At 36.6% G+C, this 17,046-nt stretch overlaps 2 protein-coding genes across 2 annotated transcripts; both read right to left on the bottom strand.

Annotated features, from left to right (window-relative positions):
• Positions 1-3,504: 3,504 nt before the first annotated feature.
• Positions 3,505-7,520, bottom strand: LOC107717219 (homeobox protein Hox-B9a-like). Its single transcript, XM_016523901.1, has 2 exons — positions 6,815-7,520; positions 3,505-4,289 (listed from the first exon to the last, which is right to left on the bottom strand). The coding sequence occupies exons 1-2, from the start codon at positions 7,326-7,328 to the stop codon at positions 4,054-4,056; spliced, it is 750 nt and encodes a 249-aa protein (XP_016379387.1). The 5' UTR covers positions 7,329-7,520; the 3' UTR covers positions 3,505-4,053.
• A 5,230-nt stretch (positions 7,521-12,750) lies between these two features.
• LOC107717218 (homeobox protein Hox-B10a-like) lies at positions 12,751-15,666 on the bottom strand. The gene is made up of 2 exons (XM_016523900.1): positions 14,823-15,666; positions 12,751-13,699 (listed from the first exon to the last, which is right to left on the bottom strand). Exons 1-2 carry the CDS (start codon positions 15,376-15,378, stop codon positions 13,428-13,430), a joined length of 828 nt encoding a protein of 275 aa, XP_016379386.1. The 5' UTR covers positions 15,379-15,666; the 3' UTR covers positions 12,751-13,427.
• Between the last annotated feature and the right edge of the window lie 1,380 nt (positions 15,667-17,046).

The following is a 17,046-nucleotide window of genomic DNA, read 5'->3' as shown; positions in this document are numbered from 1 at the left end:
GCATCACTAAAATACTATTAGTAATCATCATCATTATGTTGACTTTCCTTTTGTTAGTTGTCAATACTGACAGGCTTTAAAAGCTTCTGACCACAGAGATCAATTATACGTGTGTGTTTGTGTGTGTGTGTGTGTGTGTGTGTGTGTGTTTTTTAAGAAATATTTAGATTTCTATTTATTCGAAAGCTTTATTACATTATTATTCGCATCATTGATAATGTAGGTAGCTAGTTATATTACACTATACAACACCAAACCACACACCACGACATAGTTATAATTCTTAAATTCTTTTTGCTATTCATGTAGACTACATGAAAGCAGCTAATAAACACAATAAACTGAATGTTATAAATACTATAAATAATAAACTATAGTGAACATTTTAGGGAATCTATGCGAAATTTAATGTAATGTGTGGTTTTGATTTTGAGAGAATGAAATATTTTTCTTTAGCAGTCGGCCTTTGTATCACCAAGGCACAAACGGATGTATACCTACAAAAGAGTCGAGCCCGGTCCCAAAGGTTGTAAACAAATTAGCGTTGGTCATCCCAGACGTCTCGCCAGAAATCCTTTTTGCGGCAGTTTATGGCCCGCTATAAGGGCTGTAGTGCGTTCGGAAATGGAACAAAGGGTGGGCGTCGATTGAATTGGACTCAGGGCTCTCATGTGGAAGTCCAGATCTCACCCATCCCGACCCCTTACTCTGTAAGGAATCTGGACGGCTAAAGAACAAACGCTGTACACAATAAACGACAAATGCGAGAAAGGGGAAGAAAAAAACAGGCTCCCCCAACGGAGACACAGTGTTTACGCAAATTATTTTGCCTTACAGTTATTAGAATCCTGAAACGTTTTTCACAATTTCTTCCGTTTTTTCTCGCGTAGTGTTTGCTTTACAGCCATTTAGTTCTTAAACTTCAGAAATGTATACCCTATAAAGTTTTATTACAGTCATATTATTTTATTGCGGCACACCACATTGAATTTCTTTCTCTTTTTTATGACAGTCGACTTCCCATTTCCTTCGAACATCGAGCGTACATCCTTTCTGCTGTTTGTTTCCTTTCAAAACACCAAAATAAAGGGCGTTAATGGTGTGGCAGGACTCAAAATATCTTCTCAGCTCTAGAATCACCAGGACAGACTTATGCTGAATTAATATGTGACGAAGGCTTAATTCGTACACACATCTGTGAGCCAGGACAACTGGCAATGTCTTCAAAAATATTTAATTGTTGCAATATGTTGAATGCCGAACTTTTTTTAAAGCTGTCTTCCTTCCTCTTTCTATTTGCAATTGTGTCAATTGCATAATGGGTAGAACCTTGACTGTCTAAATTTGTAGTCAAATCATTGTATTCTTTATTTATTTATTTTTATTATTGCTATGCAACTGCATATGGCCATATTTACCGTCGCATTTGAAATGCACATTTTCTCTGCTAAAAGTGGGCCTCGCGTCTTACATTATTGAGTGTCTACTCTAGAACTTCAGAGCCTGCAACATTTAGACCTACCTTATCCCTTTTAGTTTGCATAATTTATTATGCATCGCCTCTGCAAGCAAAATATCCTTCTTGACTCTTGATGCATAGCTTGCATCTGGAGGATGCGGTATAGCCAAATGTAACGCCGCAAATATCATAAGGGAATCAAATAATACGTTAAGAAGAGAGCCAAAGCAAAGATGTGTCATGGTTATTCTCAGTAATTCGTCTTTCCACATATGAGCTGCACGTTTCTTCATTCCGATTCAAGATGAATGCTCGAACGCACGATAACATATTTACAACATATGACTCATTATAAAATGCAGTAAACATTAAAGTAGAGTACTACAGCATGTCCTTCGCTACAGCACAAAAGGACGAGATAAAGTTTGGGCTGGTTTACAATCAAAAAACATAAAGGGCAATTATTGTGCCAAATCAGGGAAAGAGTTGACGTGCTAAATAAATAAATAAATACATAGGCTACTTACATACACACATGCACACAAAAAAGCAGCAAAGACTTAAATTTCACCAATATGCATCTATGTCCATGTGTCGGGCTAGTTTCGATAACACAAAGATACACACATCATGCACAGCCAAGTATATTTATTTTAATTACATGATGAATGTTTAGATTTCGAGAGAGTTTTTGTTGCAGTGATACATCAGGCTGTGCACTCATTTAGAGAGAGAAAAAAACATTTCATTTTAAATTATATTGTATTTGGGTAACTTTCACCAACCTGTCTATTAGCTCTGTCCATAGAAATGACAATACCTGTGTGTGGTCTATATGTAAACTTTAATGAGTCCAGCATCAACAGTGCAATAGCACAGATTAACAACACAACAAAACAATGACACAAAAAGAGACAGAGCCGTCGTGTACAAAAACAATTTAGATCTTGCGTTGCGAGTTAAAGTCTGGTGTTGTAATGATTTGTTTTTTTTAATAAATGTACAGAAGCCATGAAACAAGCGTGTTAGAAAATAGCACAAAAAGTGCGTGTGTGTGTGTGTGTGTGTGTGTGTTCCTGACTGGACGTGCGTCAAAAAAGTGGGAAAAAGTTGCAATGGCCTCAGACAGTTTAAGAATTGATTGACATTTGAAGATTGCCGCGCTCGATTTCCGTAAAGTCAAATCACAAAAACATAAAACAAACCTTTAAACCAACAAAGCAATATGAAGGAACGAGCAAATACAGAAAAACATCACTGACAATGGACAACGGACATGATTCTGGACATATAGCCTACATGGAACGTGTAAACAAAATAGGAAAATTAAAAGGTTACGTGTATCAGCTCATTCAAGTATGAATAATTTTTTTCATTATTTTTTACAACATATAAAACATTCCATTTAAAAAAAAAACTATTAATTAACGTATTTACAATAAATTAAAACAACAATCCTTAGACCGCACATAAAACAGATTCGAATTAATACGAGCTTTTTCAATAACACATACATAAGAAAACTACACAATACGAGGCATGCGCAAATTTATGTAAACAACTGCGACCGAATCTGTATTAAAGGTTGTTATACATTTCAGCACGAATTAACTCTATGGTTACTGGCACGCTACAAATACATACACTCGGAACCTGCACTCTAATTTTCAAAAGGATTATTTTGGGATATCTGAACGCAAAAAAAAAGTAGGTAAAACAACTAATTTCATTCGTGTTTAATTACTTCAGTTTGAATCTTGATTTTTGACCCCAAATGATACAAACACTATTGAACGAAACTATAGTAGAAGCTATAAAGAAAAGATCTGAAAGCAATATTAGAAATTATTATTATTATTATTACTACTGTTAGTACATTCGAATCAACCAAGACAATTTATAAGTGTGCCTCTACCACAAATCTCTGCGCACAAGTAAATGTCAAAAGGAGCTAATTTATAATATCGTAAACTTCAAAAGGTTTTTGAAAACCGTTAGCATATACGCACTCTTCAATAACTGCTTCACAGATGATATAGACACTACGAACTAAAGGCTGTTAATATTCCGCTATAATAATAATAATAATAATTTTGTAAAAAAGAGCTCACGTCTTTAGCAAATACGTGAACATGCTTTACAGATAAGCAAAACTTCCCTTGTATATTGAATGAGTCTTATGTTTTGTTAAATACATTTTATATCAGCACACGTCTATGACAAAAGGAATGATGAAAAATGCAGAATTATAGAGAGCAACTTTATAAAAAAGCACAATATTTCAGCTGTTCTTAGCCTGTTGAAACAGTTCCTTATCACCTGTTTATTTCCTGGTGAAGTGTTTCTTTCACTCAAGTCATAAAATGCAATAACAGAAGGGAGAGATGGCAAGACGGTTTCCCCCTCCTCTGCATCATCTCACCTCTTCCTTATACTGTATATGCTTAACACTGTCCAGTCCTACAGAAAATAGTGTGTGAGTGCGCGTGTGCGTGTGCGTTTCCTTTTTGATGCAGTAAAACATTCTTGCATCAGCTTCCAGATTTAAAATACTTTTTGTAAACTGCTTGAACGCCTGGCACCAGTCTGCGTTATTATTCTTTGGGCTGGTCCTTATTCATTTTCTTCATTTTCATCCTTCTGTTTTGAAACCATATTTTTACTTGTCGCTCTGTCAAGTTCAGCTGGCGAGCTACCTCGTGTCTCCGGTCTCGGGTAAGGTACATATTGAACAGAAATTCCTTCTCTAGCTCCAAGGTCTGATATTTCGTGTATGGACATCGCTTCTTCCGGGATGATCGAGCGTGTAACCAGTTGGCAGATGGGTCCTCTGCAAATGACAGTCAAAAACAAGAAGAGTAGATCATAATATTAGTACAGATTCCAACATGAAACACATTTCAAAATACACTCAAAAAAAGTTACAGTCTTCACGAAGACAATGAATATTATTAAAATAAAGTGCTTTAGGGCGCCATCACTTACAAATGCATGTAAACCAACACTATGATTTATGAAAACAAGGAAAGCAAAGCAATATCAAAGTATTAACTTGAGACGCAGTAATACAATTCTATGCTTAAACTGTACCACCACCAATAAGCAACAACTTTGTACAAGAGGCCACCTAAATTCACCTGTGATAATCCGTGTCATTCATCTCCCTGCAAAGGAGAATGTGAAAGCACTGAATAATATAAAGTTTTCTTTAAAGAAAAAAATAATAAGAAGAAAATGGCTGAGGGGAAAGAAAGGTTTAATTTTGAACTCTACAGGGAGTTTAACCATACTGGAATGCACTGTAAAATGTGGTCACATGTGACATGAGATTATCTCCTTTTTAGGGAGAAATGTGGGATGAATTACGGAGGAAGAGCATCTCTAACGAGGCGTCTTCTCCCTCAGTGGTTTGGTCGGGAATGCAGATGGGAGGCTGAAAAATTTCCGTTGTGCTGACTTTTGTTGACATGCACACGGAGAAGCTGAATGTTACAGCGATTGGAGATTCACTGTGATGACGAAATTGATGTCACCTGTGCATGCCTTCTGTACCTCTGTGGGTTAAATGACGTCAAGGGAACATTTCTACCATGGTGGTGCTTTATGCTCTCTTAAAGTGCATAATATTTGCATGAAAAACATTCAACGTTTGGCACATAACTTCACTTTTCAGGGGCTCAGACAGTTTGAAGGTGTATGCTAGCAGGTTAGAAAAAGCCACGTATTTATAGATGTTTCCCATCCTATGCGTGCAACTCCATCGCTTCAGACATACACGTCAGTTGTACATCAGCTTTCTAGGATATCCCAAATCGCAATTGTATTTTTATAATCATGGGATGAGATACACGCATCTAAAATGATTAATGCGCGTGTCATGTCAACTACAGGCCTCGCGGACACGTCTTTGCGGACACCTTGCGACTTACGAGACAGGACCGAGACGTGATCCCTAACAATGAAACACTAAGAGGGTCATGCTATATGATGAGGAAAGTGACGCGTGTTTCCATTAATAAATATGAATCAAAATCCACAAATTACACAAAGTTTAGAATTTATTTATTTATTGCCTCTAGTCAATTTGATCAAAACGTTTTCACAAAGACAATGGACCTCTGACCTTAGGACGCTTATTATTGCATTTGCGCATGATTGGACTGAATCGTATTTTACTCTGAGAATTTTTTTAACGCAACATATCCCAAAGAGCTCCCGTACGATTAATGGGGATGTTGGCTCCTCTGATCACTTAATAGACTTGAGACCTATAACTTTTTCCTTCTCATGGGCAGCCATGAGCACAAAGCGGGACGTGTAAATCCCAACATCATTGCCTTTGCCTACAGTTTATTCTGGAATGCAGCCCGGGGTAGCACATTGGGGATTTCTGTTGCGCACAATTCCATTAGTTCGCACTTCGCAGTGCTGCAGCCTACTTCACGAATTAAAATCAATGGCCTTTTCAAATTCATTGCGACAAAATCGAAAACGATCGTTGAACAAATCCCTAAGAATTTAGCTGCATTTCTGAATTTGTTGGAATACTTTAGCAATAAACAATCTTACATGATTATGAGCTGGAATTCTGTGGATTATTCTCTGCACCGGCTCAAACCCACTCTTGAGGGAGTTCAAAAACAGGCAAGATCAGGGAAAAACATACAACCCCCCCCCCACCCCAGCAGCCAGATTTACCATTAAAAACATATTCAGTATTACATTTATTTTGTGGTATTCAAACTATACCTTCACCTCTGTGATATAGTCAATAATAGTTCCGCATAAATAGAATTAGATAGATTCAGATGAAAAGCGAATAAGCGTTATAATATTTTTTGCTAACCAAGACCTACTAAACATAAGACCAACATCTGCACTATTTAGTATAACTAAGAGACAATTTGGGGAGTCATTGCACGAAAAAGCTGTTTACAGCCGACCTAAAACTGGCTAGTGCACTAAAGTGCATTGACGCGCAAATAAGGGTCTCTAACAGAGACAGAAAGAGAAAGAATATACTAAAAGTTACTCAAGAATGAAATAAACGCAAATAACATGATTTGGGAAAATGAAAGCTTGTTTTATAAAGGTGTGAATCCTCTACGTGACTCCAACTGGGCAAAGCAAAACAGTCGTCAGCGATGCTATATATGTATAGCATGGCTAAATCAAACATATCTGGGTAAAAATACAGACTCGATTAAAAACCCCTACATGCAAGCGAAGACTTGAGAATGTTACATGATCATACTTGGCTGCGTGAGGCGTCTGTAGCTCTCCGTTGCTTTGTTCTAGTTTTATGACAGCATTAAACGCTTTACAGAGTGTTCACTTCCTAGGTTTATAACTTACTTTGATCCGGTCCCTCTTTGTCCTCGCTGCCTTCGCATATGTCCTTATTGTCTTCAAACCCAGCGCTGTGACCAGAATTCATCTCCCGTGCTGTAGAGGACTCCAAGATATACTCATGCTGCCCGACTAGTTTCGGTGGTTCCCCGAGATGTCCCAGGAGCGGCTCCATCTTGACCTGTCCTTGCCCGGGCAGAGGCTCTGCTCTCGGAGCACAGTCAAGCCATGTGCGGAGGTATCGAGTATCCGTTGAAGGCACTGGCTGCGTCGGTATGTACGGATGGTAGACTGCTGGTAGGCCATTGGACGCGTGGGAACTGAATGGACTCCATGACGAACTGAACACTGAAGGCTTGGGCTGGAAGCTACAAGAGGGGAACTCCGGATGCTCGCCGGGTCCCGGTTGTCTAGTGCTGGAGTACTGTACATGGGAGAAGCGGGACGCGTTCGGATCTTCTCCTTCATGACTTATAATAGAATCGACATAGTAGTTGCTTAGAGTTCCAGAAATTGACATTCTCGGACATTATATAACGTACTGTTCATTAAAAGGAAAACATGTACAATAGAAATGTGCTTTACTCCCCTCTTTACGGTACTCCTCTCTACTCGCTCGCCAACGAAGTAGAGCCGGGCTGCTATGGTGTGCGCTCCGAGCGAAGTGATTGGTCAGACTTTTTTCGCGAGCCTGATAAAGCGTCAATGGGGTGTAAATCAATCCGCCAAGAGGCTGTACGGAGCTCTCCTCCTCTTGCGCTCTCTATATTTCCCATCTAAATAAATTGTCTTGTTTATGCAATATGCAAAATGGGAGTGTGTCCATATATCTCCAGATATATACAAGCAGTCGGGAAAATGTCAACTTAAATTATGAAACGTTTGACATATTTAAAAAAGCATATGCAGAGCAGTGGCCCACAATAATAAATGAGAGAACATTTTTTTCTATGAATTGATGTGCCATTATATCGTGATCTATACAGCATAAGTGCTGAACGGGAGCTTAATCATATTTGCTTGATAAAATGTATGACAATAACTATTTAATATAGGCAATTTATGGAGATATTTAACAGGACTTTGAAAGGTATCACAAAAACCAAGTGACGTTTGCTTATAAAGTTTACTCAACCAATTTTTTTCCTAAAATATTTTATACCCCCACGTGTTTAAACCTCTAAACCTCCGAGAAGGCAAACCTCTTCCTTCTTGTAGTAATAGGAGTAGGCCTACGTTGAGATAATGAACAGCTTTATTGGGAAATTAACAGTCATTTTTTTCTTAACGAGGGTATTAAACACCACCGTGCGACAATCCCCTTGCATTTATAGAAGAAACTACTTGAACTTTTTTGGTCGTTTAATACTATTATAAAATACTACATCAGGCAGCTTTGATTTTTATAGGCCTGATATACTGCCTGTGGCGAGGACCGTGAACGACTCCACTGTAGTGTTCCATCCAATCGCTCATTTCACACACACAAATAAACAAGATTCTTTTTTTTTTTTCAAATACACACCAGTCAATTCTACTCTCTCTCTCTCTGCAACATTTTGCAACAGAAATTCTGAATTACGCATGCAAAAAGGCAAATGTTTCAGAAAGTATTTCACTGTCTGTGGTGAATGTCTTGGACCATCAATGTAATACAATATAACTGTGATTTCAGCACTTGCTGTGTGTGTTGGCCGTGCCCAATAAATAGTTGCCACTTAACATACAAGAATAAATCGAGCCTATGATGCTGTTGTGCCTCAGCAAAAGAACGATAGCAAATCATTTTTCTACAAAAAAACATTACAGGTACTGTAGAGTTAACTGAAAAAAGACAATTAAAGCAACTATTACCATCTTAGTTCATTGTGACTTTAGATAGCCCATACTTAGCTTCGTGCTAATTTTATTAACTACACCTGTATATGCGTAAACAGGGCAAGTTGCATAATAAGATACATTTGTGCAATAAGTTGTGCTATAGAATCTCTAAAACCTCTAAAATGTTAATTACATCAGGAAGAGGCTGCACACTTAAATCACAACCTAGCCGTTTAAAAAGGCATTTAACAACACCCTGTAAAAAATCAACCCGTCGCCGGTGCATTACTTCACGTTGAATTAAAATGTCTCTGCCTTCTGTTGGAATTACACAGAGAAAAGGAAAGATAATCTAAAAAAATGTGTATTGAAAGCTACACTTTAATCATACACTGTAATCGATTTGGATCATATTTCCTTATGTAATATTGGGCTTCTACGAATAAGAGCATACCGGAACATATACCACATATTATCAAACTAGTTAAAATGTATCATGTGACAGTCTTAGAAAAAATTGAGGCATACTGTCACGCATACAAGTTTCAGTACTAAAATAAATGCTTAGCCTTTAAGCTAAGCATTTCTTTTAGTAGTGAAACCTTTGTTTAGAGAAGCTAGCTACTGTTTGCCGTATGTGACCACTTTTTTTTTTTTTTACATATTCCTGTTTATAAAGAATCAACTCTTGTGAGCAAAGAAAATTTAATTCAAACAAATATTAATCACAAAGATGCATCTCAGCACACCTATATTCAAATAAATATCTAACAAGAGTAACGTAATTTGTAGGACTATTTTGAATACCGTTATAGGGTTAGGTTCCGTTGAGCATGTCTCAGTATCTTCCTTGTCCACACTCTGGCTATGTTTGATATTTTGTCATGAAATTCCAAATAGGCTTACTCAAAAAGCATCAGCAACAAAGATAAATGTATCTGTGCTCTGCTGTCAAAACTCTTCAAGGCAAAGTTTAACATGTCTTAATATGAACACCGTTTCATAACTGTTTGTAACTCTCGTTTTATTCAGTGTAGAAGAGGACCTTAACTGGAAGGTTAAACTGCACCTCTCACATTCAATATGGAGAGTTTCTTGTATGGCGTGAGCTAGTTATAGCTAGTTGTAATCATAATTTACATGTTGCAAGCATTCGTGCAGGACATTTATATGTTGCAAGCAATACATAACATAAGGATAAAACTTTCTAAAACTACAATTTGGCAATAGTTGTTGCTGGTATACCAATGACTTCAGCAATGATAGCATATTGACTGATTGTCAGAATATTGTTGCAGGCTATTGGCCACCACAGGTACTCTGCAAACGTTACCACACTGTATTTCAAATCATCAGCAAATGCAGCTTTAAGTTTTATACATCTAAAATAAGTTTTTCCTACTGCTCTAATGAGTTTGCCTTAGAAAAATATCACAGTTAATCAAATTTATCATATGATAAAGCGTTTATGACAAAAATTATGGTGTGAATTTGCCATTAATTGTGGATTTCTTAATACAAAAGCATCTGAAACAACCGAATTGATGAGATATGTTCTAAACCTATCTAATTTTATCTAATTAATGCCAATTTTTTTATATTTCAGTGTCGAGGCTAAAAATATGCATATTATATTATATATATTATATACTTTCAGTTTTGTTTAAGATAATTAAAGCAACAGTTTTTAAATAATGAAAGAATATGTAAAAGTATGGTATTTGGGGTAAAAAAGTGCCCCTACTTTATTTTTATTTTTATTATATATATATATATATATATATGATATGATATGATATATGATGATATGATATATGATATATGATATATATATGCGTTTTTTCAGAGATCAGGTGTTTGTAAAAAAAAATTATAATATGAAATATGTGTTTATATTATATAGTATGAAAATATGTTCATTCTACTCTAACTGCAAAACTTTACAGGTGATCACAATTGATTAACATTAAGTGTCCTAAAACTTTTGAATATTTCTATAATAGTTAAATATATAATTGAGGCATTGTGTTTTTTAAAACTTAAAATGTGTTTTAAAATGGTGTAGGACTCCATCTCACCGGCGCGGAATAAAAACAGGCCTTTGTGAAAATAGAGGGGGAAATTATCGAAGAAACGCAGTGTTGTGGGTGAACAGATTTATTAACTACTGCTCGTAGCCAAGTGTTCAGCATAAAAAAAAAAATAATAATAAATTGTGTGTGTGTAAATATATATATATATGTGTGTGTGTGTGTGTGTGTGTGTGTGTGTGTCAGATACGGAGTGTGGAAGTAATATGTCAAAGAAAGAAATAACGCGATGTAATGGCTGCAATAATAACATGAGCATGATCTGTAAGAATCGCTCATTTACAACTTATTATTAAGTACGTATTTTCAATGAAGGCGGCACTGTATCCTCAGTCCACGTTGAACGGATAATGGTGTGTTTAACTGGAGCAATTCAGGCAGTTTCAGGTTCCTGTGAAATTAAACGTCCAGCCCAACAACTTGAAACTACCTAAATCACAGACCAGCTTGGTCTTCTCCGTGTTCAAAGGCAAGACCTGAATGGCTGCCAGCAGTCTAGCGTCCAAAAGTACTGAACCAGATGAGCACTCATATTTCAGTGCTATGTCCTCTAACAGAGCACCGTTTAACTGAGGAACCGTATTAGAGGGCACTAGAGCTAAAAGCTCAAGAAATCAACTGGAACATTTCTGACCCACTGCGGGGAAAGGAGATAGCGAGAACTGTTTAAAGACGTTGCTTGAAATAAAGTAATTTAAGTTCACAAGCATATCCGGTTCTCGCCAGACTGTCGGCAATAAAAGGGTCTATTGCCCCCTGTTATAAAAAGAGCCCCCTGCCTGGCCAATGACGTTGGGGATTGTCCCTTCTCAACATGGCGGTTCACCAAAGCAAAGACTGGCTTAGACAAAAGAGGAGGAACTGTATCAAGTCAAGCAACATCAGCATATATTCAGAATTATTTCTTACGCGACGAAAACTCTCGGACAGAATGGAACAAAAGTGAACAACTGATACATTTCATCTTCACTTAATTGAAACCTACAAAAAATATAGCACATCTCATAACACAATACAAATTTAATAATAAAACATTATATCCCATTTATATTATAAATATATTATATTTATAATATAAATATATTTATATTTATATATTTATATTTATATTATATCTCATTTGTAAGTCGCTTTGGATAAAAGCGTCTGCTAAATGACTAAATAAAATAAAAATTAAAAATAAATATCCGGTTAACACTTCTTAGTGCACATATAAAATACTCAAGAAAGCGCTCACAATATTTTTCGCCCATTCAAATATAGGTCTGTTAATGCAGCCATGAGATATTTGAGAGAATGCAGATGAAAGCAGAACGTAAAATGAATCCAGATGGGTAAATATAACTTCACCTTAATTTCTAAAATTCAAATAGGAGCTCCATTTTGAATTTACAAGAAATTGATCCCAGAGATAATATAATTTGCATTTGTGATGCACTTACATTATATGTTTTATATCTCTGGTTAAAAAATTATATAGCCATAATAAAATTAATAAAAAATAGTAATAATATATTTTCTTTTCGTTTGGATTTAGTGTTAAGACAAGGACTCCACGTATTCTATCAATCAAATTGAATTTCAAAAGGTTTTGTTCAAATTAAACTCAAATGTCTTTTTCTTATCTATTCTACACCCAAAATCAAGTAGCCAAAATCTGTTAATATATCTAATAATACAATAATTACTAGTTCACAGTCAGCTCGTGATTAAAGTTTTGTAATTGATACAATTGACAAATGCCTTCTCCTTTAATTGTAAGACTAAAGAAAGCTTCATGCCAGGTTCTTCGTCTCTCCAAGCTATAAGTTGTCATGAACTGAATTCTTGAATTGTATAAAACAAAAATTAAAAAATAAGTAGGCCTAATTTAAAATTGAAAGCTTGTATTACACCTTTAAATATGACCTTTATAGGTCTACTTGTTTTTCAAAATGCATTGTCACAATACTAAATTAGAACACTGCCGATAAGGTCATTTTCAAAGTGACCACCGTACTTAATATACAAACTAAACGTTTTATGGTCACGTAACTTTTATTTTAAAATGCACTGCTTTTCAAAACAGAATTTTTAAGAATCACAGTTTAAGTTATACATTCGACCATGCTACACCATAAGAAGAAAATTTGTGCCTTTTCACTCGAACCAATATAACGACTAGACAACAAACAACATTTTAAACAAAACAACAGTACCTGTGCTTGATGTAACTCCTCTGATAATGGATTTCCTTTTATGATTTTATTTCATTTTTTTACTCGGGAGTGTCCGAGTGTAATTTAGTTACCTAAAATATAAAATGCCCTATCTAAAAAAAAAAAAAACAACCGCTGTAACACTCATAACCTGTAAAAAATAAATAAATAAATACAAATCATCCTCGTACAATGAAAAGTTGACCAGAACCTAAACGACATCAATAAACACTGTTCATGGGCCTGTGTGAATATGACAAGCTTTCATCGAATAGCCAAAGACTTGTCTTCTTATTTCGTTACACTTTTCTGTTCATCTTCATGCGAGGTATTAAAATCTCCCTTACATTTGCCTTATAGAACACATATTTTGAAACACCTAGTAAGATCTTACTGATCGCTTCCTCCTGTTAATCCATCAGAAGCAGCAGTTGCATCAATCCACTTGCAACGGATGATAACTGCAGTGATTTGTGCGCTGAGTTCTTTTTAACCGTCTTACATAACAAACTAGACAGTGACATTTGTGCCAGGGTCCCTTGTCTGGTGCTCTCGAGTCATTTTTTTCAGTTTCATCCTGCGATTCTGAAACCAAATCTTAACCTGGCGGTCGGTGAGATTTATGCTCCGGCTAATCTCCAGGCGGCGCTCGCGAGTCAGATACATGTTGAATAGGAATTCTTTTTCCAGCTCCAAGATTTGGTATTTGCTGTAAGGACATCGCTTCTTCCTCCCTGCTTTCGCCGACAGCCAGCCATTTGCAGCGTTTTCTAAAGTCACGTCTTCAGATAAAAAGAGAAAGAGAGACAAGGCTATTATATAGTCGCCCTTCACAGTGAGCAAATAGCCACTGAGCTTGACTCTCGCGGCCATTACCTGGCAGTGTCCGACATTTTATGACAGGAAATAATGTCAGCACAGACAGACTACGCAGTGTCTCTGTTGGTCGGCGAGAGGGGGAGCAAGGGAAAATCAAAATGAGGAGAAAGGGAGAGAACGATGCAGGATATGAACTGCATAAACATTTTGTAGTTCATTTGTTGCAAATATTATCTCAACTAAACCGACATGAACCATTTATATTTTGCAAATAACTGGTTCATAAAATAGACGAATCCTAAGAAGAAAAAAAAAGAAAAAAAAAAAGTATTGGCCCTCACATTCCAGAGGATGAAAAGGAATGTAGCCTACATGTCACCTTTAAAGTTTTCTAATGTATAATAACTTTCACTCGTTCTTAAATGTTTTGTTAAAGGTTTTGCATCATAAAAAATGTCGTAAAATACTGCATTTCGGGCCAAACAAATAAAATAGGCCTCCATAACAAGTGAATATTCCAGATATAGGCTATTTGGGGGAAATGGCTAACCAAACACACACACACACACACACACACACACATACACTTTTTAGAAATGTTAGGCCTCTCCCACGCTTAACAGAGTCCTTAAAACGCATGTAGGCTATTGTTATAAAAAATAATAATAAAATTATATTTACGTGGCTGTTCCCAATCTGCTGAAGTTGGCTTAGATTTAAATATATCCTTAATATACGCTACACACACTTTTCAGCAATTATATACTAAATGAATCCAGAAGTGACTTTCTTCGTTTCACATCAATAAAAAGTGTCCTAAAGCAATGCCACACCTGGCCCACACTAAGGCTTCCAGTTGACAATGGATCCTTCCGCTGTTTTGATGTTCTGAGAAACGACGTGCAATTTAGTCTGTCTGGGGCAATTCGGTGCAATAAATTCATTTTCAAGCCCTGGTTCTCTTTGTGTCTCAGTGGCTACACCCTTCAACAGCTTTCGGAAAGGAAAACATTTAATAAAATCTTGTCTTGGTCTTTGATGGGCTTGCTTTAAACACTGCTGTCTCTTTTAACCTTGTTTACCCACCTTGCGTTCTCTCTCTGTGAGTTATATCGTTCCCGGTAAAGTCTGTCTGGAGAGTATTTGGCTGTGTGTCGTCTCTACTTCTCTGACTGATGCTCAGTGTGGTAATGATGCTCCCGTTGGTTTTGCGTTCACTCCACTGGCTTGGGTATTTAGTGCTTTCCATCGTTAAATAATGCGTATCGGGCTTATTGTCAGTTTCTGAACGGGAAAGCGCGGAGAAAGACAGACTGTGCAACTGTTGGGAGTCTGAGTGGGAAGAGAGCGACGTACTCTCTGGATCCGTGTCGGTATTGAGTGATAGGAATTTGTGTCCGGAGTAAAAAGAAGGTTCTGGACCGTTCAGAGAGCCCATATCTGTCATGAATCTGCTGAAGGCGGAGATGCCGAGAGGCTGTCTAGCTTGCCCTGTCGGGTCCACAGAAAAATAGAAGGGGTCCTCTTTTCGACTTGAAGCGCTGATGGGACACGCGCTGACATGAGAAACCTGGACGGGACTCAAGTGCTCTCCATCCCAGTTCACAGCTCCATGGATAAACTGGTGACTCGGCAGAGCCATGGCTTACTCAACCGGGGATGTCTGAACCTGTTTTACTGTCTGAAGCGCGATCGAATACGCTGGGGTGGTCCCGCTATTTTGGATTTGGCAGTCCAGGTTAGGACGTGAGCCTCCGTACGCCCCACGCAAAGGATCCTTTAGACCTGTGCTATCGAAAGATTTCCCCTTTAGACAGTGTGACTTTCACCGCAGAGAATTTCTCGGAGCATGACATTGCTGGAGCATATTTTGGGCCAAGGCAACAGTGTCCCTTACTATTGGCCTTTCAACGAGTATGGCGCACGTACGTTTCCTTCTGCTGCATGCGAGCTCAATAGAGATTGGGGTTCACGGGCAAGCTCCTCCCCTTGCAGAACTGCTTAATTCAAGTGCTTCATCAAGCTTCCATCCCAAATCATTGTGATTTCACCTTTTTTAAGTCAATACTATCAGATTACATAGGGAATGTTTGGAAGCCCATACAATAAGACAATCGTATTAATCTTGAAGATTTGAAGATTTAAAAGATTTAAATATTATGTATATATATAGTTAAGGTGAACTAAACTAATTTAGCAATGACTTTGCATATTAGGTCAACCATACATGTTACAAAAATACTGGACTGCGCACTGGGCTTTGCGTGATGCATTTGATATTGTTAATAAATATTTAACCAAAAAAAATGAACTAATTGTATTTGCTGACATTAAAAGTAAAATTTTTTTAAAAAAAGACTAGATAGATATCAAACAAAACTGATGATAAGAGTCTAAAATGAACAACACGAATATTTAAATGGACGCAATGTTTATATTCACAGAAGGCTAATACAAATTAATTAATTTATTAGCTCCCGCTATTTTATAATAATAACAACAACAACAACAAACATAGTTCTTATTTTTATTATACTAGATACTGTCAAAATAATGAATTAATTTAGTTTATTACATAACTGCAGCTATACTATGCTTATTAACTGCAATGTTATATTATATTTTTAATTTTGCCAAAGTAATTTAGGCTTTATTTTATATAAGAGGAACAAAACAGATTACGCCTAAGTAAAATAGCAAACTTTGTCGGTCAAATTTAGTTTTGGTCAAATATTTAAAAGGTACCAAAGGTTTTAGTATGTAATGTCTATTTTGTTTCAGAAAAACAAGATAGGAGGAGAACACAAAAACACTCTGTAAAACTAGATCAATGAAATGTTTAAGAAAGATGGGTTTGTCCTCACAATCAGTTATCTAGATTCTGTAGATAAACGATGTTAAATTGATCATTTTTTATATATTACGAGATGTGAATTAAAAGATTACAAGAAATTGAAAGACTTTCTTCACCTATGTTAATGTAGAGGGTAAAAATGTTGATACACAACAAACAATTATTTTAACGTATCATTAATACGATTAACATCAAGCAACAAATCCACAAATGTTACATTTATTAAAAACTTTGCGAATTTATCGGCCTGGTCTTCTCACGTTGTGCATTTCATAGCAGCTTTTATCAGCACAAGCACGTGAACCTCAGGGCCAAACCACTTGCTTCCTCAACTGCAGGATTGGATTTTTGTGACCAAATTAGCAATTTGCTTATGACATATTCCTCTAGATATTAGACGAGAAAATAAACATTTCATTATAGTTTCTGGATGGGCGAAAGCAGTTTTTCTTATAA

Source organism: Sinocyclocheilus rhinocerous, unplaced genomic scaffold (genome assembly GCF_001515625.1).
Source record: "Sinocyclocheilus rhinocerous isolate Xijiao unplaced genomic scaffold, SAMN03320098_v1.1 scaffold3377, whole genome shotgun sequence".
Lineage (NCBI taxonomy): Eukaryota > Metazoa > Chordata > Actinopteri > Cypriniformes > Cyprinidae > Sinocyclocheilus > Sinocyclocheilus rhinocerous.
This window is presented reverse-complemented; position numbering and strand designations above follow the sequence as displayed.